Source organism: Pyxicephalus adspersus, chromosome 3 (assembly GCF_032062135.1).
Source record: "Pyxicephalus adspersus chromosome 3, UCB_Pads_2.0, whole genome shotgun sequence".
NCBI lineage: Eukaryota > Metazoa > Chordata > Amphibia > Anura > Pyxicephalidae > Pyxicephalus > Pyxicephalus adspersus.
In genome coordinates this window covers 152,028,937-152,048,169 of record NC_092860.1, presented here as the reverse complement: position 1 = coordinate 152,048,169, position 19,233 = coordinate 152,028,937, and the positions used below count along the sequence as shown (strand labels likewise).

The following is a 19,233-nucleotide window of genomic DNA, read 5'->3' as shown; positions in this document are numbered from 1 at the left end:
TCTGGAATGCAAATCATTGTACCTTGGTAGCCAAACAATAAATACATGCTAAAAGATGAAATATATATATTTATATATTCTTGAACTAACTTTTTTCCATGTTTTGACTACAGAAAAAAGGTAAATCCCATTTTGCCTTATTTTTTGTTGTAATTGTTCCATTAAAGAAATTTTCCTCCACTTCCCCATTTTTGGCCCACAAACATGAAGTGAAAGAAAATCTCTACTGAGCCAGGGAAATTCCCTTACTTACATAAATTTCATTTTCATCTGATGAGAGATTTACTTAAAACATGGGGATTTCCCTTGACTTTCTATTTTGTGGACAATGGTCAAAAAACAAACATTGAGATTGGGGACAATAAAATATTATAAAATATAAAAATTTACAGGGGTTCTCATTTTTCCTTACATCATCTATTAGATTGGAATTTGGTTGACTGGCCCTAGAAGAGGTTGGACCCTTTAGCACCCAATAGGTCTTTGTTTATGCCCATGAGTCAGTATAAACCCCAATTAGTTATCATTACAAATTTCCATGTTCCAAAATAACTGTGTTTAATAAATAAAATTTTCATTTGTCAAAAAATGAAAAAAAAAAAACAACTCCTCTCTAGGCATTTTATTACCAATAAATTAATAACTGGCACGTTTATGAGGCAGAAATGCAATGTTGGCAGTGTGGAAATTCCCTTCCCCAAATATATGTTTTTGATTGCTTTTAATTAGTTGAGGAAATAGCACATTATGAAAAACATATACTAAGATCATAGCTCAAGTAAAAGTTTTGGATTCAGCTGCAGATAGCCATAAAACATGCATTGTTATCCTTTCTGTGCGTTATTTGCCAATTTGAAGGTGCTTTTCAGTTTAAATGTTTTTCTGTTTTATGTTGCATTTGTGCTAAATGTATCATATGTATGGCATCAAATGTAATTTGCAGTATATTGCACTATAAACGTGAACTCGTAATTTCATATGCATGGACAGGTAGATCAGCACTAACAAGTTTAGTTATAGCCATATTCGAGATTCAAACATCCTAATCTATGAAATGATGGCATAGTAAAGTGCCCCAAGCCGAAAATCTTTGGATTGATCATCTGTAATGTGTAGTTGTATAGGAATGAACAGATTCAAAAAAATTTTGCCTAAATTTGCAAAATTGATTTCAAATCATGTGTCACCTTCACTAATAGCTACAATGTATTTTGCTGTAATTTCACATTTTTCCAAAACAAATGGGAGTTTTCCCACTAATCGGAAAATGGGGCCTCTGATGGGGCCAAGTGGATCAAGTGGAATGGGATTTTTCTATCCTTTTCTTATCTGTTTTTTATGGTTTATATAAGGATATAACCTTTTGTTTTGTATAAAGTGGGAATGGCTTAGGACCCCTGTTGGGATTTTATTGCTGTTGGAGGCTCCACTGATGAGAGTCACACTCTTTATCTTTTCCGATTTATAATATGAGGGAAGATCCAACATTTTCAACTGTCAACAATTAAGGAGTTTACATTTTCCATTGAAGAGACTTGGTTTGGTGACAGCTGCCAATCCCTTTATTTTGGAGAGATATTCTTTTACATCTTGCTTTGTCAACAGGAAATATAGGTGATTATCCACAATGGGACAAACAGACAACATAAAAATTGTCAAGGGGTTTTAACAATTTTTTGCTCTGTCAACAACTAAATAATAAAAAAAAGTTTGGTTTCTTGTAAACTTGTGCTAGCTTTGTTTGTATCTACAATATAAGTGTATATTATGACAGGGTTAATAGTTCAAATCATTTGGGGCCAGAATGCACCAAACATCGTAGTGTGCCAAGGGACTTTTGTTGGTCCCACATTTGTTTCAAACACACAGCAAACAGAAAAAAACAGTCCAACTCAGTTTCTCACTTCTTTCTTTCCACTTCCACTTTTTTCATGCTTCTGCTTTGCACAAGGCATCACTGAGAAGAGTGGGAAAGAGGAATAGTGAGAGCAGGGATAAAAAAAACATTTCCAACATTCCTGCCTAAAATATGTATACAAAAGGAAATAGAATTTTTTTCAAAAACGTGGAACAAATTAGTGATAAGCTTTCGCTGAGGGATAGGGTGCTGTCATGGGTCCCAATTGAGGATGAGTGAGAATGCCTCTGACATTCTCTCAAAAATTTCCTCCATCTTCCGATGGGTCCGCGGAATTTTGGAAGATCGCGGATCCATCAGAAGGTTAAATGAGGGCCAGCCCTCATTTAACCTTTAGTGCCCGGGGATCGCACACAGGATGATTCCTACCGCAATCTCTATCCATGAACACATACTACAGGGCTGCAAGAGCAATAAGGGAGCCAAGCTGTCAGCTCTGCTCCCCTGATTGCTCTTGCAGGTCACAAAAAATTCAATCTCGAAATTTACACCTTGTTCGGTAAGCGAGAACGGCCCAATTCGCAGCAAGATCGAATTATAAAATCTCGCTCTCTCATCCCTAGTTCCAATTTAAAATGGCTTCTGATTGAACAAATGAATTGAAACCAATATTATACCAATATTATAACCAATCAAAACTTTAACCATAAGCCGAATTATGACTATCCGACTTGTTAAAAAAAACTAGTAAGGCCAGAGTTTTGTCAGGGAACTACATTTCAGCTGAAACCTTCTCAATAAAAATAAATCTTCTCAAAAAACATAATGAACTAGTTATTTCTCTGAATTGCACATTTAGGGTAAGAAAGAGCAAAAATTGGAAGTTTTCTTTTACCCAAATGGTCAGCCGATTTCAGCAGATTTAAAACAATAATAAATAGCAATAAATTATAGCAAAAAAAGGCAAAAATAGGAAACCTCAATATCAATGAATAAATAAGTAGTTTTGCTAACAAAATCATTTCACCTAATATTATTTGTTTTATATATTGATAGGTTTGCTGTTTTTCTATTGTTATGTTAGGTGGCTATTTTCACATAAAAATGATTGATTAGGTTATTTGCACTTATTTATCTTTTATAAACTCTTTTTTTTTCTCCTGATTTTACAAGCTGCAAGGACAAAGGTGAGCCCTTCCACAGATGTAAAAGAAGGGACTCTTGTGACACTGACATGTGATATTCCTGGGGTTACACCTGATGAGGTCCAATACAGCTGGTACAAGAACAACATCAGGATCAAGGAAAGTTCCATGGGGTCTCTGGTGATCCATGAAGCTGCTAGCAGTGACTCTGGTTTCTATTACTGCAAGGTGCAAAATGACAAAGGAAGTGACTCTTCTCCACCGGTTGTACTGAACATATTATGTAAGTCATTCGACTGTTTGGAGTTTATTAAGTATAGGGAGTTATGTTCTTATTTATTTTTTTTACTGTGCTCTCCTGGACAGTGATTCTGTCCACATAAATGGAGCAAAAATACACAATCTAAAAAGGTAAAATGTTTTACCTTTAAATTTTCTTTAAAAACAACTCTCCAAAATAATTTAGAATGGGATCCATATAGGGCGGTGATGGTAACACATATATATCAGCCTACCAAAATCTGAACTTTTTTTCATGTCTTTTTTAGATCCACCAAAAACTCCAGTCCTTACTTCATTCCTAGAGACTCAACAGGGAAGTCTGGCTATGATATATTGTAAGGTAGACAGCAATCCTTTCTCAGAATTGGCATTGTACAAAGACGGGACCCTCATCGCAGGTTCTCCCTTCAATTTGTCTCCAAAGCATAGGATCCAGGTGACCTCCATGAAGAATTCTCTGAGAATAGAGATCCCGGATGTGACGTTATCTGATGAAGGGACATACAGCTGTTTTGCCAAGAATTCTATTGGAAACTCAACCGCCAGTGCCAAGCTCAATGTAGAAAGTTAGTAATAACATATTGTGTTATCTGCACTTTTAAACCTAGTTGTCTAGCAGTAAGTAGTCACATTCTACTTTACTTGTTCTGAACTAAAGAAGGGTTTGGACAAATTACCAAACATCTTGAAAACTAAAAGTCTAGTTGAATCTGACTAAATACTACTAGATATACCATGATCTGGATAAACGAGAACTTTCACAGACTCATGTATATATTCAATGATAGAAGAATATGGCTCATTTCCAATTTAAAGGTTACAGTTCGGAACCATGAGATCCAACCTGTGGCTCAAGGGCTGCATGAGGTCTATTGGTACTTACTGTGAAACCTATTGGCCCACCCAGGCAGTAGTCTTTTACGGTTTCTTTCCTCCAATATTTTATTACAGACCTTGTTGAGAGGTATATTAAGTAAGAAGCAAGGGGGGATTTTAAAGGAGGTTGTAGGGATCACTGACTGCAATGGTCTTGATGCTTGTAGGCTATGGGGACTATTTATATAGCAGGGAATCTGACACTAACCAAATATTCTCTGCCGGAGAATTTTCCAGTCTATGTGTTTTCAATGGCAGTGGTTTATTCTCAACCACTTCTGCTTCTACTTTATAAATAGTTCCTTAGGTATCAAAGAGTAAATAGGTTTGCAAGCACAGGAGCTTATATTTTATAATGGGTTTACATCATTACAGCATCCCTAGGCAGTACAAAACAAGATCAAGATATTTAAACAGTGGATTTTTGGTCATCCTACTGTGAGGATAATTTACTGTCAAGTCGTTCTAAGTCCCACACTAAATCTAAACTTATCCCAGTGTTCCCAAAAATTATAGAACAATAGCAACCAGGTTATTACTGATCATCACTAACCAGAAGTGAGTTTATTAAAATAAATAGATGAAGTGTCAGTAATAGACTGTCTGTTTGCAAGTGTATGGGATTACAATAGTCCATGGTCCAATTACTAAAATTAAAGGCAACTATGGCAGGAACTATGGCTAAGTTTTGCACCTTCTTACCACATTTAAAGTGGTTTTCCATGCTTTCTTCTATATTTTTTTAGATAAACTCCAGGCAGTTATACAATATACAAATTATTCTAGCTTTGTAGGTAAGTAAAGAAGGAACCCACAATGGTAAATAAATCTTTTTTTACACATTAAAATCTGATGAACTGTGATCAAAGCTTATATAATAAATATGCAGTGTAAGTACATATTTTCCTATGTCTGTTTAAATTGCTGAGATAGAAGAAAGTTACACTTTACAAAGTTTTTAGTCTACCACAAAAGGTGTGGGTTTTTTTTTTTAAACTCAAGATTCGAGCAGCTTTGCTCCATTGATTCATGTCATGTGTGAATGTTTGATTAAAGTGGATCTGTCATACTGTATCTTTCCCCACAGTGGTAAGAGTGGAGGTATCGCCATCTGTTGAAGTAGAAGAAGGGAAAGAGGTGAGACTGACTTGTGTGGCTACAAGAGGCTCTGAAAAGGGAAACATCTACACCTGGTACAAGAATGAAAAGTTGTTGAAGGAGGACTCAGAAGGGAACATCCTCACCTTCCGCACGGTCTCAGCCCAAGATGCTGGGTACTATCACTGCAGAGTCCACAATACTCAGGGCAGCAGCACATCACCGCCAGTGACATTACACATCTTGTGTAAGTTTCATTTCTCTCCAGGCCAGGAAGTCACACACAGGGCTATTCTTAGATCTGAAGGATTCTTTGACCTGCAGGAAAACCACAAAGCAGCTAAAGACATTTAAAAAAATGCAAGAATGAATTGATCATGGGCTTTAGTTCAGACCATGGTATGACCAGATACAAATGTAGGAGCTTTGGTTGTCTAAATAGTCATGTGAAAAGCAAAGGTTTTAGGGTCTTGCTCTTCCTGTATATAAATAATTCTCCAATACAGCCAAAATGATCCTTTAAACATGGGGGAGCCCTTAAAATAAATTTCACAAATTCAGAGAACCCTTTTCTTAGGGTCTTAAATACTAAATCTTAGCTCTTAGCTCCCAGTATAATAGTGTGGTGGTCAGTGGGTAGAATGCCTCTTACATTTCTGGCCATTGGGAAGAATATCATCCTTACAGATAGCCAAAATAGTAATTGGTGTCACCTAATCTAACCAGAGATGGACAAATTGCTTACTGCTCAAAGAACCCCCCAGCAACCTCTGGGTGAGATACACTGTTTTTGGGTAATGTTATCAATAACCTTAAGGGTCTATTTATTATTTGTCTCAAAATTTACCCGTACCTTACCAAAAATTCACACACACAGTATGTATTAGAAATGTATACAAAACGAGGGGGAAAAGTCCTACTTAGATAGCTATCACCAGAACAGCTAGTCAGATGGTAAGAGTTCTCCGTTATTGTCTAGGTAATAATTGAAAAGATTGTGATTCCGTTGTTTTTTGTACCCATAGTTGCCAACACAAAAATAGGTGTAAATCTTCCTAATGGAGATACAGACAGTAAACATGTATTAGAATAAAATTTATAGTTTTGCTTTTTCCGGAAGAGATATATGGAGTCTGGTTCGTTTTCATTACGTCCTGTTTTTCTAATAGAAATTTGGTAAGACCAAGATAAAAACTACTTTATATAGAGATTCCAGAGATACATACAGAGAAAGAAAGATTGTTATGTTGTGGAAAAACAACTAGGTATCCCCACCTGTATGTGTTTAAGGCCCCTCCCCGGCACTTACCTTGGTAGGTCCAATGGTCGGTCAGGTGTCAAAAGACCTCCTTTGGAAGCAGTATACATAACATAAGGATGTGATTGGATGATCTGTATTTGGAGTCCACAAAGTAAAAGATGAAAGTTCAATAAAAAACATTATTTAATGTAATCTTTAAAAGTAGTTTATATTTTTTCTGATACCTTAAACATATCTTAGGGATTAACACCATACCTTAGGGATATGGCATTATTTGCTAAAAAAGTGAACCTATTTTAAAAAAAAGAATAAATAAAGTGTTTTTTTTCGCACAGATTCCCCCAGACACCTCATGGTGACGTCTCTTGTGTCAAACCACGGCCCTCTGACGGCCATTATTCTGTGTACAGTGGACAGTAATCCTCCATCACTGTTATTTCTTTACAAAAAAGAGACACTGATGGCTTCCAGCTTGAATGTACCTTCCAACAAGAGATACAAAGTGTTGTCTTCTCCCAACTCCCTACAGCTGGAAATCCAAGACGTTGTGCTGGAAGACGAAGGGGTCATTACCTGCACAGCAAACAGCACATACGGCTCTACAATTACTTCATTACAGTTTACAAGTATAAGTAAGCTTAAACAGTCTGTGTTGTTGGTTTTGGAAAAATTAATATCTTTAATGCAATTTGGAAGTATGATAAAAAGATGCAAACCCAAACTGGAGGGTAAACTTTTCCGTTCCTAAACTTAGGAATACATTAATATAGGCCTTCCATAGGGGTCGGGTCTACTGTAATGCAGCATGGCGGATCTGCTAAAGGTTTTTGTGGTAAATCTGTACTAAGCCTAGATTTTCACCCAAGTCTATCATGTTTATATTATACTATAATATATTATTTTTATTATTTTATGATAGTTGTTAGCTTTTTAACTATCATAGAGAATCACCAAAACCTCTGAGATTTTACGCTGATGATGTCTTTAAAGTGTCCAGCTAATAAAGGGTCAGCTGGTTGACATCAGTGCCGGATAACTATTACTTCCTGAAAGATATGTACCCATACCTTGTAAGTGTAAGAAAATGTTTACAAAGTCTGGAATTTGGCTACAATTTGAATTTATTACTTTGATAATTTTTTGTATTTTGATCTAGAAAGTATTGTGTAGTATTGTGAGCAGAACAGTTTCTCTGCCAACATTTCTCATTCCCATAAATTTTAATAGAATACACATGGAAATAAAATAAGATTCATTAAAACGTATTACAGATGTTTTATATGAAATTGGAAACAAAGCAAAACCTGCATTTTTTTTTTTCTTTTGTACAACAGCGGTTAAGGTTCTGGTTTCCCCATCTACGGAGGTACAAGAAGGAGAAAATGTTACCCTCACCTGCTTTTTGAAACGTTTATCAGATATGGGAAATGACACCTTCAGCTGGTATAAAAATAATGCTTTGTTGATGGAAGGACAGGAGGCTGTAATAAACTTTACACAAGTCACCAGTTCAGATTCTGGTTCTTATTATTGCAAAGCTCAGAATGGTCAGAGCAGCAAGACCTCATCACCAATCCAGATACAAGTGGCATGTAAGTACAAGTATCCAGCAACATGTTTTTAATTATTGTAATTTACAAAAAACTGACAACTGTGATTGTATCACAAATTGTAATGTGGTATCAGCTCTAAATAATGGTGCACAGCAGCACATAGACTTGGAGAGAGAGAAGATGTTTGCTGAACATTTTGCTGCAGGGGAAAACAATGACTTATAAGTAGGCGCCTACTCTCTCACTGTCCAATCAGTATCCTTGAGGTGTGTTCCTGATGGTGTTATGTCATGGATATGATATGTGACATCCCCTAAAATAATAACTCCTAAAATAAGTCTAGAGGATCCCTTGCTAAAACAATTTTTACTGGAAGTCAGTGGGAAAAACCCTCCTAAATTGGTGGCCAGTTGCAAGAGTCCTACGCTACAATGGTGGCTAGAATACCACCAAAAACATCATTAGAGACATGCAGATGGTTCTACCAAGTGGTGTTGGACCCTAGAACTATGTAGGCATAACCAAATCAGCCACAGTTCAAGGAACCCTTACCAACCTCTGGATGAACCCTAGGGTTCCATGGAACGCTTGTTGAGAATACCTGAATTTGATGAATATTGACAAATTTTGATTCAAAAGTGGGACTTACATGTAAAAAAAAACTGTATAATACTATTCTATATAAAAATAAATAGATGTAACAATGCAATACCAAAATAATAATTAGAGAACCTTAGCTGCAGAAATTAGATGCAGTCCAAAGAGCCCAACCTTTTCTGATACAATGGATTGGCAGATAACCAAAACACATTTTGCATATAGCAAGTTCTGGCTGAGACTGCATATGCCACAGAAAATAAAACAATGGTCAATGTACCAGCTACAGGGTCAGTTGTGTTACTTTTTAATGACCAAGTATGTTGGTAAGACATTGTTATGTTGAGATATTACTGTGTATCCAACAGATGGTGCTGCTATTTCTGCTACCTTGAATGTGAGGACCTGGCTCAGCATTCAAGTGTAGAACCAGCTGCTTTTCCAGAAGTTACAACACTATTGTTCTTTAAAAAAATAAATCTAGAAAAAATCTAAAAAAGGATATCTATTACCCAATCAAATTTACTTTTCTCTTGTGTCTTAAGTCAAACTTACCTTTTTTTTTGAGCGACAGCTATAAAAAGTCTGAAATGTGGTCTAATCACAAAGTTGTCCCTAATTCATTCTTAGATGCTCCAAGAGATCTACAGCTGAGGTCTTTCCAAGACACCAAAGAGAGGCGAACAGTTTTTTTACGCTGCACCGTTGACAGCTACCCTACGGCTGAGATGATGCTGTATAGAGGAGACCAGTTGGTCGCCTCCAAACAAACTGCAAGCCCTTCAAATGGGAGGATCACAATTTCCACAGCTCACAATGAACTGACTTTAAATTTTATTAACATTAGGAAGGAGGATGAAGGACAATACAACTGCACAGCCAGAAACGCCATTGGATCTGTATCGGTGACTTTATATTTCATGGCTCAGAGTAAGTTTGTATCAATGTGCTGTATAAATTGACTACATTACTTGTCTGCTCCCTTATGATCCTTGTATTCAGGTAAGTTTTTTATGATCTACCATAAATAAAAACATTTATACCAGGCTAGTCACCCCGACTTCCTATGATACATAAAATGTCTTGGATTTCCGGCAGTGACATCTGCCACCCGAAATTCCTGACTTTTGTCCCCTTGGGTCATTGGGGTGTTTTCTCTCACCTTTGTGTGTTCTAGCTCCCCCGTTACATTTTCCATAATATAAAGTGATAAGAATACAACAATAACGGCACAAAATTATCTCCATTAGTCCACAAAAGATAGCAAAATAAGAGAGAAGAATTTTCCTTTACCTTACTGACAATTTTTTAAATTGTTCCCCAAACAGGTGGGGCTCTAGCTGTAATACTTACCTCCTACCCTGTGCATTCAGATGTAGTAATTCTGCTTCACCACTAGATGTCATCAGCCTTCCAGGTTGCCAGCATCATTCATCACATTTCCTGGAAGTGCGTGGTGTCATAGGCCTGTCACTTGAACACATCCACAGTACTTCGGTCTCAAAATACAGTATAATACTGTGGAGAGTGATGCTGATTTCATTACATCAAAACTGCCCCTGGCATTATTTAGGGTTGACCAGAAACAGAAAATGGAAGTAAAGGATCCTGCAAATCACAAAGTCAGACTAAAAACATTTGAATAGGATTAGTATATAAAAACATAACAGGAATTGTGACTATGACTGTACAATTCTTAGACTCAATGGACAAATTTGTTGGTACCCTTGCAGCTCAGAATTGGCATTAACAACTTTGCCCACATCTGCAATATTTATCTTAAACATCATTATTTATTTCTGCTACAGCTGCAAGAGTCCTGGTGAGCCCATCCACGGATGTTTCAGAAGGAGATCGGGTAACTCTGACATGTGACATCACAAAATCTCAGTTGGGGGACACAGAATACTATTGGTATAAGAACAGCAGGTGGCTGCAAAAGACCAATGACAACTATCTGGAGTTTGACCACATACAAAGGAGTGACTCTGGATATTATCATTGCCTGGCTCGTGACACTCAAGACAGCAGCACTTCCCCATCAATACCACTGCATGTGACATGTATGTAACACTTCCTTTGCCAAATCATTACCAATGGCAGCATGCCATATATATGCCATGCCATATATATATATATATATATATATGTACAAACAGTAAACTAGCTGAAATTACAGTGAATTCAATGAGAGTACAGGAATCTGAGTAATTGCACAAAGACACCTTCCATTGGATGGACTGAAAATCCTTTTTTTAAGCATAAGCGGATGAAAGGGCAAGCATGTCAAAATGTAAACTTGCATTAAAAATATAATTTTCAGTAAAAACTTAAAATATGTGCCCAGTTTTACTATCAGTACTTAATGCTTTCCCCTTATGGGTTCTTCACATTGTTGGCCGTTCACATGTCCATTAGGTTAGCCAAACAGAGGTAACGTAAGGTCTCTGATCTCCCATGCTGACTTCAAAAACATTTTCTTCAATATATTGATAGTTGTCCAGATCTTTGCAGACAAAAATGTACAAACAATCTAAATATAATATATTTCAAGTATAATTACTTAATTTAGTGGCTGTTTCCCCCCATTAACAAAAAAATTACCTGTATCCTTTTTGACATTGACATTTTGACAGCCATATTTCCATTTTTTCATTACTGAGCAGGTATTTGATCTATGATTTACAGATGCCCCTAGAAGGTTGGTCATGTCATCATTTTGGGAAGCATCTGGTGCACAGGTGGGGATCATTGAATGTTCTGTAGATAGTGATCCACCTTCGACGTTGGCATTGTACTACAGAGACATGTTGGTGGGCTCCTCTAACACCTCAGAAACCTCAAGCCCCAGGTTTAAAATATCATCCAAACAGAACTTGCTAAAGATGGAGATGCATCGGGTCATGCTGGAGGATGAGGGTCTGTATGTCTGTACTGCAACAAATTCCATCGGGGAATCAAGAACAGCTGTTAACTTCACGGCACAAAGTAAGTGGCATATTAGTAATTTATTTATATAGGGTTGATGGTGAAGACTGTTGGGTGATCAATGTGGTTGATGCATGATTACCTTGTAGTCAGTGTGTTACCATATCAATCACATATATGATAGGGATCAGCCAATCCAGAAACCGAATCATGATGGTTTTCATCAACGAGCATCCTACTATACACTGTGGGCCTGATTTGGTAAAGCTCTCCAAGGCCGGAGAGGATACACTTTCATCAGTGAAGCTGGGTGATCCAGCAAACCTAAAATGGATCTGGTCCAGGATTCAAAACATTTGCTAGAAAATACAAATTTCTTTGAAGAAATACATTTCAGGGTTCTGGATTACCCATCTTCACTGGTGAAGGTGTATTCTCTCCAGCCTCCAGAGCTTTAATAAATCAGGCCATGTATGTCAATGACAGGTATATTAATGTCAGACTATAACTCAAATTGCCAAAACTTTAAATTCCAATTGGAGGTTGAAATACCTCTTATCTAAAACAGAATTGACTCCAACTGGAACTCTCCAACCACCCCTGTTTTTGGAAGTTATGTAAATGGACTGGTGAAATGATGAATCTGTTGCAAAGTTTATTGTCCTAGAGATTGTGCTAGAATAAGAACGTCCTGCTGCAGGCCTGCTATTCATGCTTTTTTAGGTTGCCATTGATCCACCCTTAGGGTGGTTGTATATAAACTGAAAGCTGAAAATTACCCACAGCTGGAAAGTCCTTGAGATTTTATTGATTAAATAATTTAATAATTATTAATTCAATTTAATTAAAAATGTAATTAATTCATTAATTAAAATTCTATTAATTTAATTGAATATCACTATGATAATTACATATTTTCTTATTTAATTTTAGCTACCAGGATCTTAGTCAATCCATCTGCCGTTGTACAGGAAGGAGAGGTAGTGAATATGACTTGCTTGGTGGCCAGTGCAGCCTCTGATGATGCCAGCTATGCATGGTATAAAAATGGAATTAAAGTCCAAAGCACCACAAAAACACTGTCATTTGCCAACGTTACCAGAGAAGATGGAGGGGTGTATTACTGCACTGTTGAGAGTCACCAAGGGAGCAAAAGTTCACCATCTACCAACTTGAACATTCATTGTAAGTACATCTCTGAAGGCTTTTCTGAAATATCATACTTGCTGTAAAGATGATAATAAGTACTTGTAATGTGCCTGGGCACACAAACCACAACCAACTCCAGATATCCTTCAATCAGGCTTTATTCGATATCATAAAGCACAACAAGGGTTAAGTCCAAACAAGCGAAGTACAGGAGGCTAAGGCAAAGACAGGTCAAGAACAATCCGAGGTCAGGGCAGGCAGCAGGCAGAATGGTCAGTAACAATCCAAGGTCAGGGCTGGCAGAGTTCAAGCAGAGTCAGTTTCAGACCAGGTCACTATGGAGATGACAAAAGCAGATAAACTTAAACCAACACAAGGAAGCACCCAAGCACACTGTGTTAACAGAGGCTTATAGCGGGCAATGGTGTACAGGACAGGCTCTCCTTAAATGGCCAGAGTGACCAATCGCCTTGCGCCACCTGGCGCCATCTGATAGGAGACTCACTGAATCTCTTGCAGCCGATTGGACGCAGGGAATTCAAACTAACTATGTCCCGCCCCGGGGCGAGGCAGCCGAGTGCCACGCCCTCGGGGGGTACAAGAGGGACGCATTGTAGCACCCGCACCTCTTCCCACAGCACCCCTAGGACGTGCACTACTTTGCACATGCAAAGGAGTGCTGAGAGCAGGAGTTTCAGTAACCACATCTGAAGGGATGCAAGGGATGCCGCCTGGCTGAACAGTAGTTTGGCCAGGACGGATCCCTCCGCCTGCAGAGAGAGACAAGCTGCGAGTAGAGCAGCACCCTCGGCCATGCTGCCTGCTACAGCGGCGTCTCCCTCTGTGGCTGGGACCCCCAGGGACACCACGGGCTCGCAGGACGGGTAAGTTCCTTACAGTACTACTTTGCAATAGTAAAGCCAATATATAAAATTCTTCCTTTCTATTATGTATTCTTTCAAGCCATAGAATCATGCAAGGCAACTTGAGGATAATTTGTCAGACCTCTGCTTGCCTAATAAAATAAAATCTACTATTACTTTTGATGGCCCCAAAACAGATCTTGGATGGTCTTCTAAACTCATGTCTTGACTTTACTTACTCTGTTGTTATATCATATGGCTGGATAAACCTTACCTTGACCCTACCAAACACATTTGAAATTTATTGAAATGCTGACTTCAATCCCTGTCTTTACTTTCAACGTCATCCTTTAATTTAAATGCTCCTCTGGATGATCCCAACAACACAACAGATTTATAAATAGCCTTCCCAGAAGACTGAAGCTTGGTATATCACATGAAGGGAGGGGATCAACTCTATATTAATGCCCATGGTTTTAGAAAACAATGACCTACAAGTTCATACACTGTATAATTATTGCAGTTATATACAAGGTATACAAATATGTTTGATGCTAAACTGAGTTAACCCACTATTGTTATATCATGTTTTAGATGCACCAAGAAACCTACAAGTAAAATCTTTTTTGGACACTGAGATTGGCAATGTGGCTATTATTCTGGGATCAGTGGACAGTAATCCACCAGCAGAAATGTCTCTGTATAAGAACGGGGAAAGATTAGCATCTTCCATCGATGGCAGGACATCCAATAGGCGGTTACAAGTCTACGTTTTGCCAGATACACTGAGGTTGGAAATCCATAATGTCAAGACAAGTGATGAAGGAACCTACGTCTTTGTGGCCGAAAACCGTTATGGGTCAGCAGAAACCTCTGTGGCCTTTAATGTAGACGGTAATCAAAACTGCAATGAAGATACATCAAATAATCAGATAGTAAATACACAATTTTTAAAATCCATGTATAACACTCACAGCATAGCCTCCAACCCTCTTTATTACTATTAATATAGAAAACATTTTTCCCACATCCTGACTTTGCCTATGGGCAGAAAGTGGGCCTATGTTTTCCCAACTTTTATCGAAATTATGGACATTTTTCACATTGGATTAAATTAGAAAGTCTCTGAATCAGAGATGAGTTAAATGAACTTTGAACAAACAACAACCCCTAAAGGTTAATAAGGGGTGAAATAGATAAAAAAACTAAGTTGCAAACTTTTTGTTTTACTATTTTTTTTTTTTGAACTTTGCTATCACTCTTGCTTTATTCATCTGCAGATTAAAAGATCTGCAGATAAATGAAACACAGTGGATACAAAAGTAACATTGTATCGCTAACATATTTTACCTGTTTTGATTGCTGAATCTTCTACAGCTTTTCTATTCAGACAACATACATACATACATCTACTGCTGCCAGTTTGACAGATGGGAACTGCTGCAAGTATAGTGTAAATTACAGGGTGTAAGGTCAGGTCGCTGACTCAAAGAATGTGAATTTACTATAGAAAACAATTTGTTTTATTTTACCTAATAAAGTACATTTTGTTGTATTGTGTGACCAGGTGCCCGTATCCTCCTCAGCCCCTCTGCAGCAATTAAGGAAGGGGACTGCCTCACACTGACTTGCCATGTTCTGGACAATTCTGAGACTGTAAATGGTTACTCCTGGTATAAGAACAGCCGGTGGCTCCAAGTGGGCCCACTGGCCTCGATATTATATAAAAAGGTCAGCAGTGAAGATGCAGGATCTTATTCCTGTACAGCCCATAGTAGCCAGAGTTCCAAGACTTCTCCTCCTGTCTCCATTACTGTACTATGTAAGTACGAGAATTATGAACTTTTGCCAATATACTATTAGTTCTGATTAAATTTTAAGAATCTAATATTTCTACACTGAGAATCTAATGCAATATTTTGCATTGAAACATTTTACAAGAAGAAGCAGCAATTCACCCATTGTGAACCAGATCTCCAATAACTAGATTCTAGATCCCATAGACTGATCTGTTATGCCAACAGATGTCATTGTAATATTACCTTTTGGTAGAGATGGGTGGTGATGCTATACCCTATATTGCACTTTTTCTGTGATTTGGCATATCTTCATTCCTGTTACTGTTTATTTTACCTTATGCCCTGACAGATCCTCCAAGAAATGTCTTACTGACCTCATTCCTGGAGCTGCAGGAAAGACAGCTTGTAGTGATTTTGTGCCGTGTGGACAGTGAACCTTCCTCTCAGTTGTCTTTCCTGAAAGAAGGAGAAGTCATAACACCACATAGGTATCCAAACACCACGGAGCGCATCAAGTTATCACTCTCCTATAACATTTTACGTATGGAAATTAAAGATGTGACAATGGATGACCAGGGGGAATACACCTGTCAAGCCAATAATTCATTTGGCAATGCAGAAAAATCTATACACTTCTCTGTACAAGGTAAGGTTGGCTTGGTTATGTCTAAAGAGAACCTGGGAAGATAATATTAGAATATTGGAACAGAAACCTCCGAAAGTACATATCCAACAGGACAGAGTAGAATAACCATAAGAAGTACACCCAGACACTGCTGGATAACACTTTGTTAAAAAATTACGGTTCTAATTATGGCTATGCCAGGTGTTTTTGAAAATCCACATGCGTGGATTGCCTTTTTGCAATGCCATGAATTGTGGTATGGCAGACAATTAATTTTAATGGTATGTCCAATAAAACACAATTACCAGAACGGTTTGCATGTTGCACTTTTTAGCACAGTGCACAGCAAGACACAGTACTATGTTGCCATATATTACCATGTGTTGGCCTACATTGTGCTGGTAAGGTGTGTTTGGGGTCCCAGTAAGAATGAATAGCAACACAATCACACGTGTGTTGCCATGATGGCATACCATGAGCCCTAAATTAATTCACATCTTTAAATCAAAAGTCAGCCTCCTTCCATTGTTCCTCCAGTACATAGTTTGGGGTCTCCCTTGCCCCAACAGGCCTTTGATTACCTTGTCTGGGGGGCTCTGGCCTGTAATGTCCAAAAAAATGTATTTTATGGGTGCTGATACGTATGTTGGATTAGAAGACTTGGTTCAAAATTGGTGTTATAAATCTAAGTCTTTACCAAAAAAAAACTATTTACAATTTCACATCAATTCATATTAATTAATCTATGTATTTATTTTCTCTCTTTTCTAAACTTGTTTATTTAAGAAAATGAACCTTTACAATAGTAAGACAACAAACATAAAATGAAATAAAATGACATGAAAAGGAAAAATAACAAAAAAAAAAAATGAAGCAAAATGTAGGGAGCCAAGGTCTAATACAATCACAAAATCTAATTGGGTGCAAAGTTCAGGAACACAAGCAAAATGAGAGGGACCCTAACCCCATGATAATTTAATACATAAGCACAGTGTTCACATATGTATTAGAGCTCAGGGTAAGGTGGCCCCAAAATTGAAATGGCTTGGGGGTGAACACTGCATATGCCATTCAAATATGACCTTAGATTATGACCCTAGGAAAAGAAAAGGTTTCCTAGCCGCACGCTGGAGTCAAAAGAAATAAGAAGAAGGGGAAAACAATATGGTAAGGAATGGAATGAAGGCATAGCAAATAGAGAAAACCTAAAACAAGAAGCAAATGAAAAAAGAAATGTGGGTGGGGGGGGGGGGGGGGGGGGGGAGGGGGGGGGGGGAAGGGGGGGGAGGAAAGGGGAGAGAGAAAACGTTGCCACACCAGTCCAGCCAGCAAAATCTCTTAATGTTCACTGAATTGCCAAATCTGTTTGTACATATTTAAAACATTTCCAAATTTTGTTCTAGCCGCCATGGTGGTCATAAGACCATCAAATGAGGTAGAGGAAGGCCACTCGGTAAACCTCACGTGTCAGGCTCCCAGGACCGACAATACTACTTACACCTGGTACAAGAACAACAGGTGGCTCCATGAAAGTTCCCAGAAGTCTATGGTGCTGCCCAGTGTGTCCAGTTCAGATACCGGTTCTTATCACTGCTTGGCTAAACACTGGCAAGGAGACAGTGTCTCTTCCATGGTGGGAATAAATGTACTGTGTAAGTATCTGCCTTGACAATCATTCAAGATGGCCAAGCAAATTAATAAAATAGGTAATTAACAATTATTTAGCAATCAATCATGTCTATGTTTAAGATTGGTTACTATGCTGAACAAAATATTACACACTAGAACAGCAGTCGCCTACCGGTGGTCCACAAGAAAATTTTGGTGGTCTGCGGCACTGGCCAGAGTGCCCCCTCCCCCCCCAGCGGGGTCCTTTTCCTTACCATGTCCCCCATATCCATCGCAGGCTCAGTGGGCAGGTTCTGGCATTATGACGTCACTCGGGGGGAAGTTTCGTTCCCTTTGAGTGACACACAGCTCCCCACGCATGCGCGGTCTGGTGTCCGTGCATTTAGTGGTCCGTAGGTCTGAAAAGGTTGGCAACCACTGCACTAGAAGATCTCCCCAACAACCAGTAATTTAAAGTGAAGTTGGCACATGAGCCCTATGGCCCTATGAGTATGTCATGTCACTTTTTAAATCACCTGACGAGAAAACAGTAGGAATTTTAACAGCAACAAAAACATTTAAATTTTATATAATATTTGTATTAATATTAATAGCTTGCACAACATACACACCAAGGAACAAGGAATGTATGTCCTTCACATATGATTAACAATATATTGTGACTGGTATTTTGTTCCAGGCTGAATGTGGAGATTAGGGTTGTTATCCTGACATTACCCTAAAAACAACAGACAGAACACTGCTCTGCGGAAAACCAGAGGTCCCCATGCAATGTCCAGCACATGGTAAAGTCGCCAGGCTGATTGTTGTACATACAAAGCTCTGGTTTATGAGGGACTATAGGAAATTTTGCAAAAATGACAACTACAATGTTTCAATATTTTATGGTTTTACCTGTGCAGAACTTTTTAGAGCTTCCCCATGATGAGGCAGACACATTTGGACTTACATTTCAGAATATTGCTGAGAGGTGACATACTCCTTCCTCAGTAGGGGCTTCCACAGTCAGTACCAATGGGTCTATAGTACTACAGGCTCTCTAAATGTAGTCAATATCCTCCTGTTAGACAGCACAGCCTGGTTGGGAATTAATATAAAAATGTGCTCCAGTAATGGTGTATAAAAACTTTATGAAGCTTTTTGCCCGGAATTGAATATTTTACATATTTGATTTTAACATCATTTTGCAGATGGTCCAAGGAACCTGGTACTAAATTCTTACTTAGAAACACAAGAAAGAGGGCGAGCGATCATTGTGTGCCAAGCTGACAGTGACCCACCTTCCACAGTCTCACTGAACTGCAATGATATCCAACTAGGTACCTCAGCACCAACATTAGTTAATCAAGGGGGCAAGTACTGGTCTTCTGCCTCCCATAACTACTTGAAGCTGGAGATAAGGGACATCACGGCAGAGGATTCAGGGACCTACATTTGCATTGCCAGTAATGCCTTGGGCACATCAAGGGCATCCATACACCTAAATACTATGGGTAAGTGGTTAATGTTTAATGCCTCACCCTCGTTTGTTTCTTAAGCTTAGGACCTCTCTCTCTCTCCCTCTCTCTCT

General features: G+C 38.3%; 1 protein-coding gene across 2 annotated transcripts in view; it reads left to right on the top strand.

Moving 5' to 3' along the window:
- Window positions 1-19,233, top strand: part of SIGLEC1 (sialic acid binding Ig like lectin 1) — a 38,750-nt gene that overhangs the window by 15,023 nt on the left and 4,494 nt on the right. For both annotated transcript variants that reach the window (XM_072406697.1, XM_072406696.1), the window contains 14 exons: window positions 3,032-3,286; window positions 3,552-3,851; window positions 5,249-5,506; window positions 6,856-7,152; window positions 7,855-8,112; window positions 9,301-9,600; window positions 10,479-10,733; window positions 11,359-11,658; window positions 12,532-12,783; window positions 14,205-14,504; window positions 15,178-15,432; window positions 15,759-16,055; window positions 17,438-17,686; window positions 18,854-19,156. In XM_072406697.1, the coding sequence (XP_072262798.1) occupies window positions 3,032-3,286; window positions 3,552-3,851; window positions 5,249-5,506; window positions 6,856-7,152; window positions 7,855-8,112; window positions 9,301-9,600; window positions 10,479-10,733; window positions 11,359-11,658; window positions 12,532-12,783; window positions 14,205-14,504; window positions 15,178-15,432; window positions 15,759-16,055; window positions 17,438-17,686; window positions 18,854-19,156 (3,879 nt within the window). The remainder of the gene's footprint in view (window positions 1-3,031; window positions 3,287-3,551; window positions 3,852-5,248; window positions 5,507-6,855; window positions 7,153-7,854; window positions 8,113-9,300; window positions 9,601-10,478; window positions 10,734-11,358; window positions 11,659-12,531; window positions 12,784-14,204; window positions 14,505-15,177; window positions 15,433-15,758; window positions 16,056-17,437; window positions 17,687-18,853; window positions 19,157-19,233) is intronic.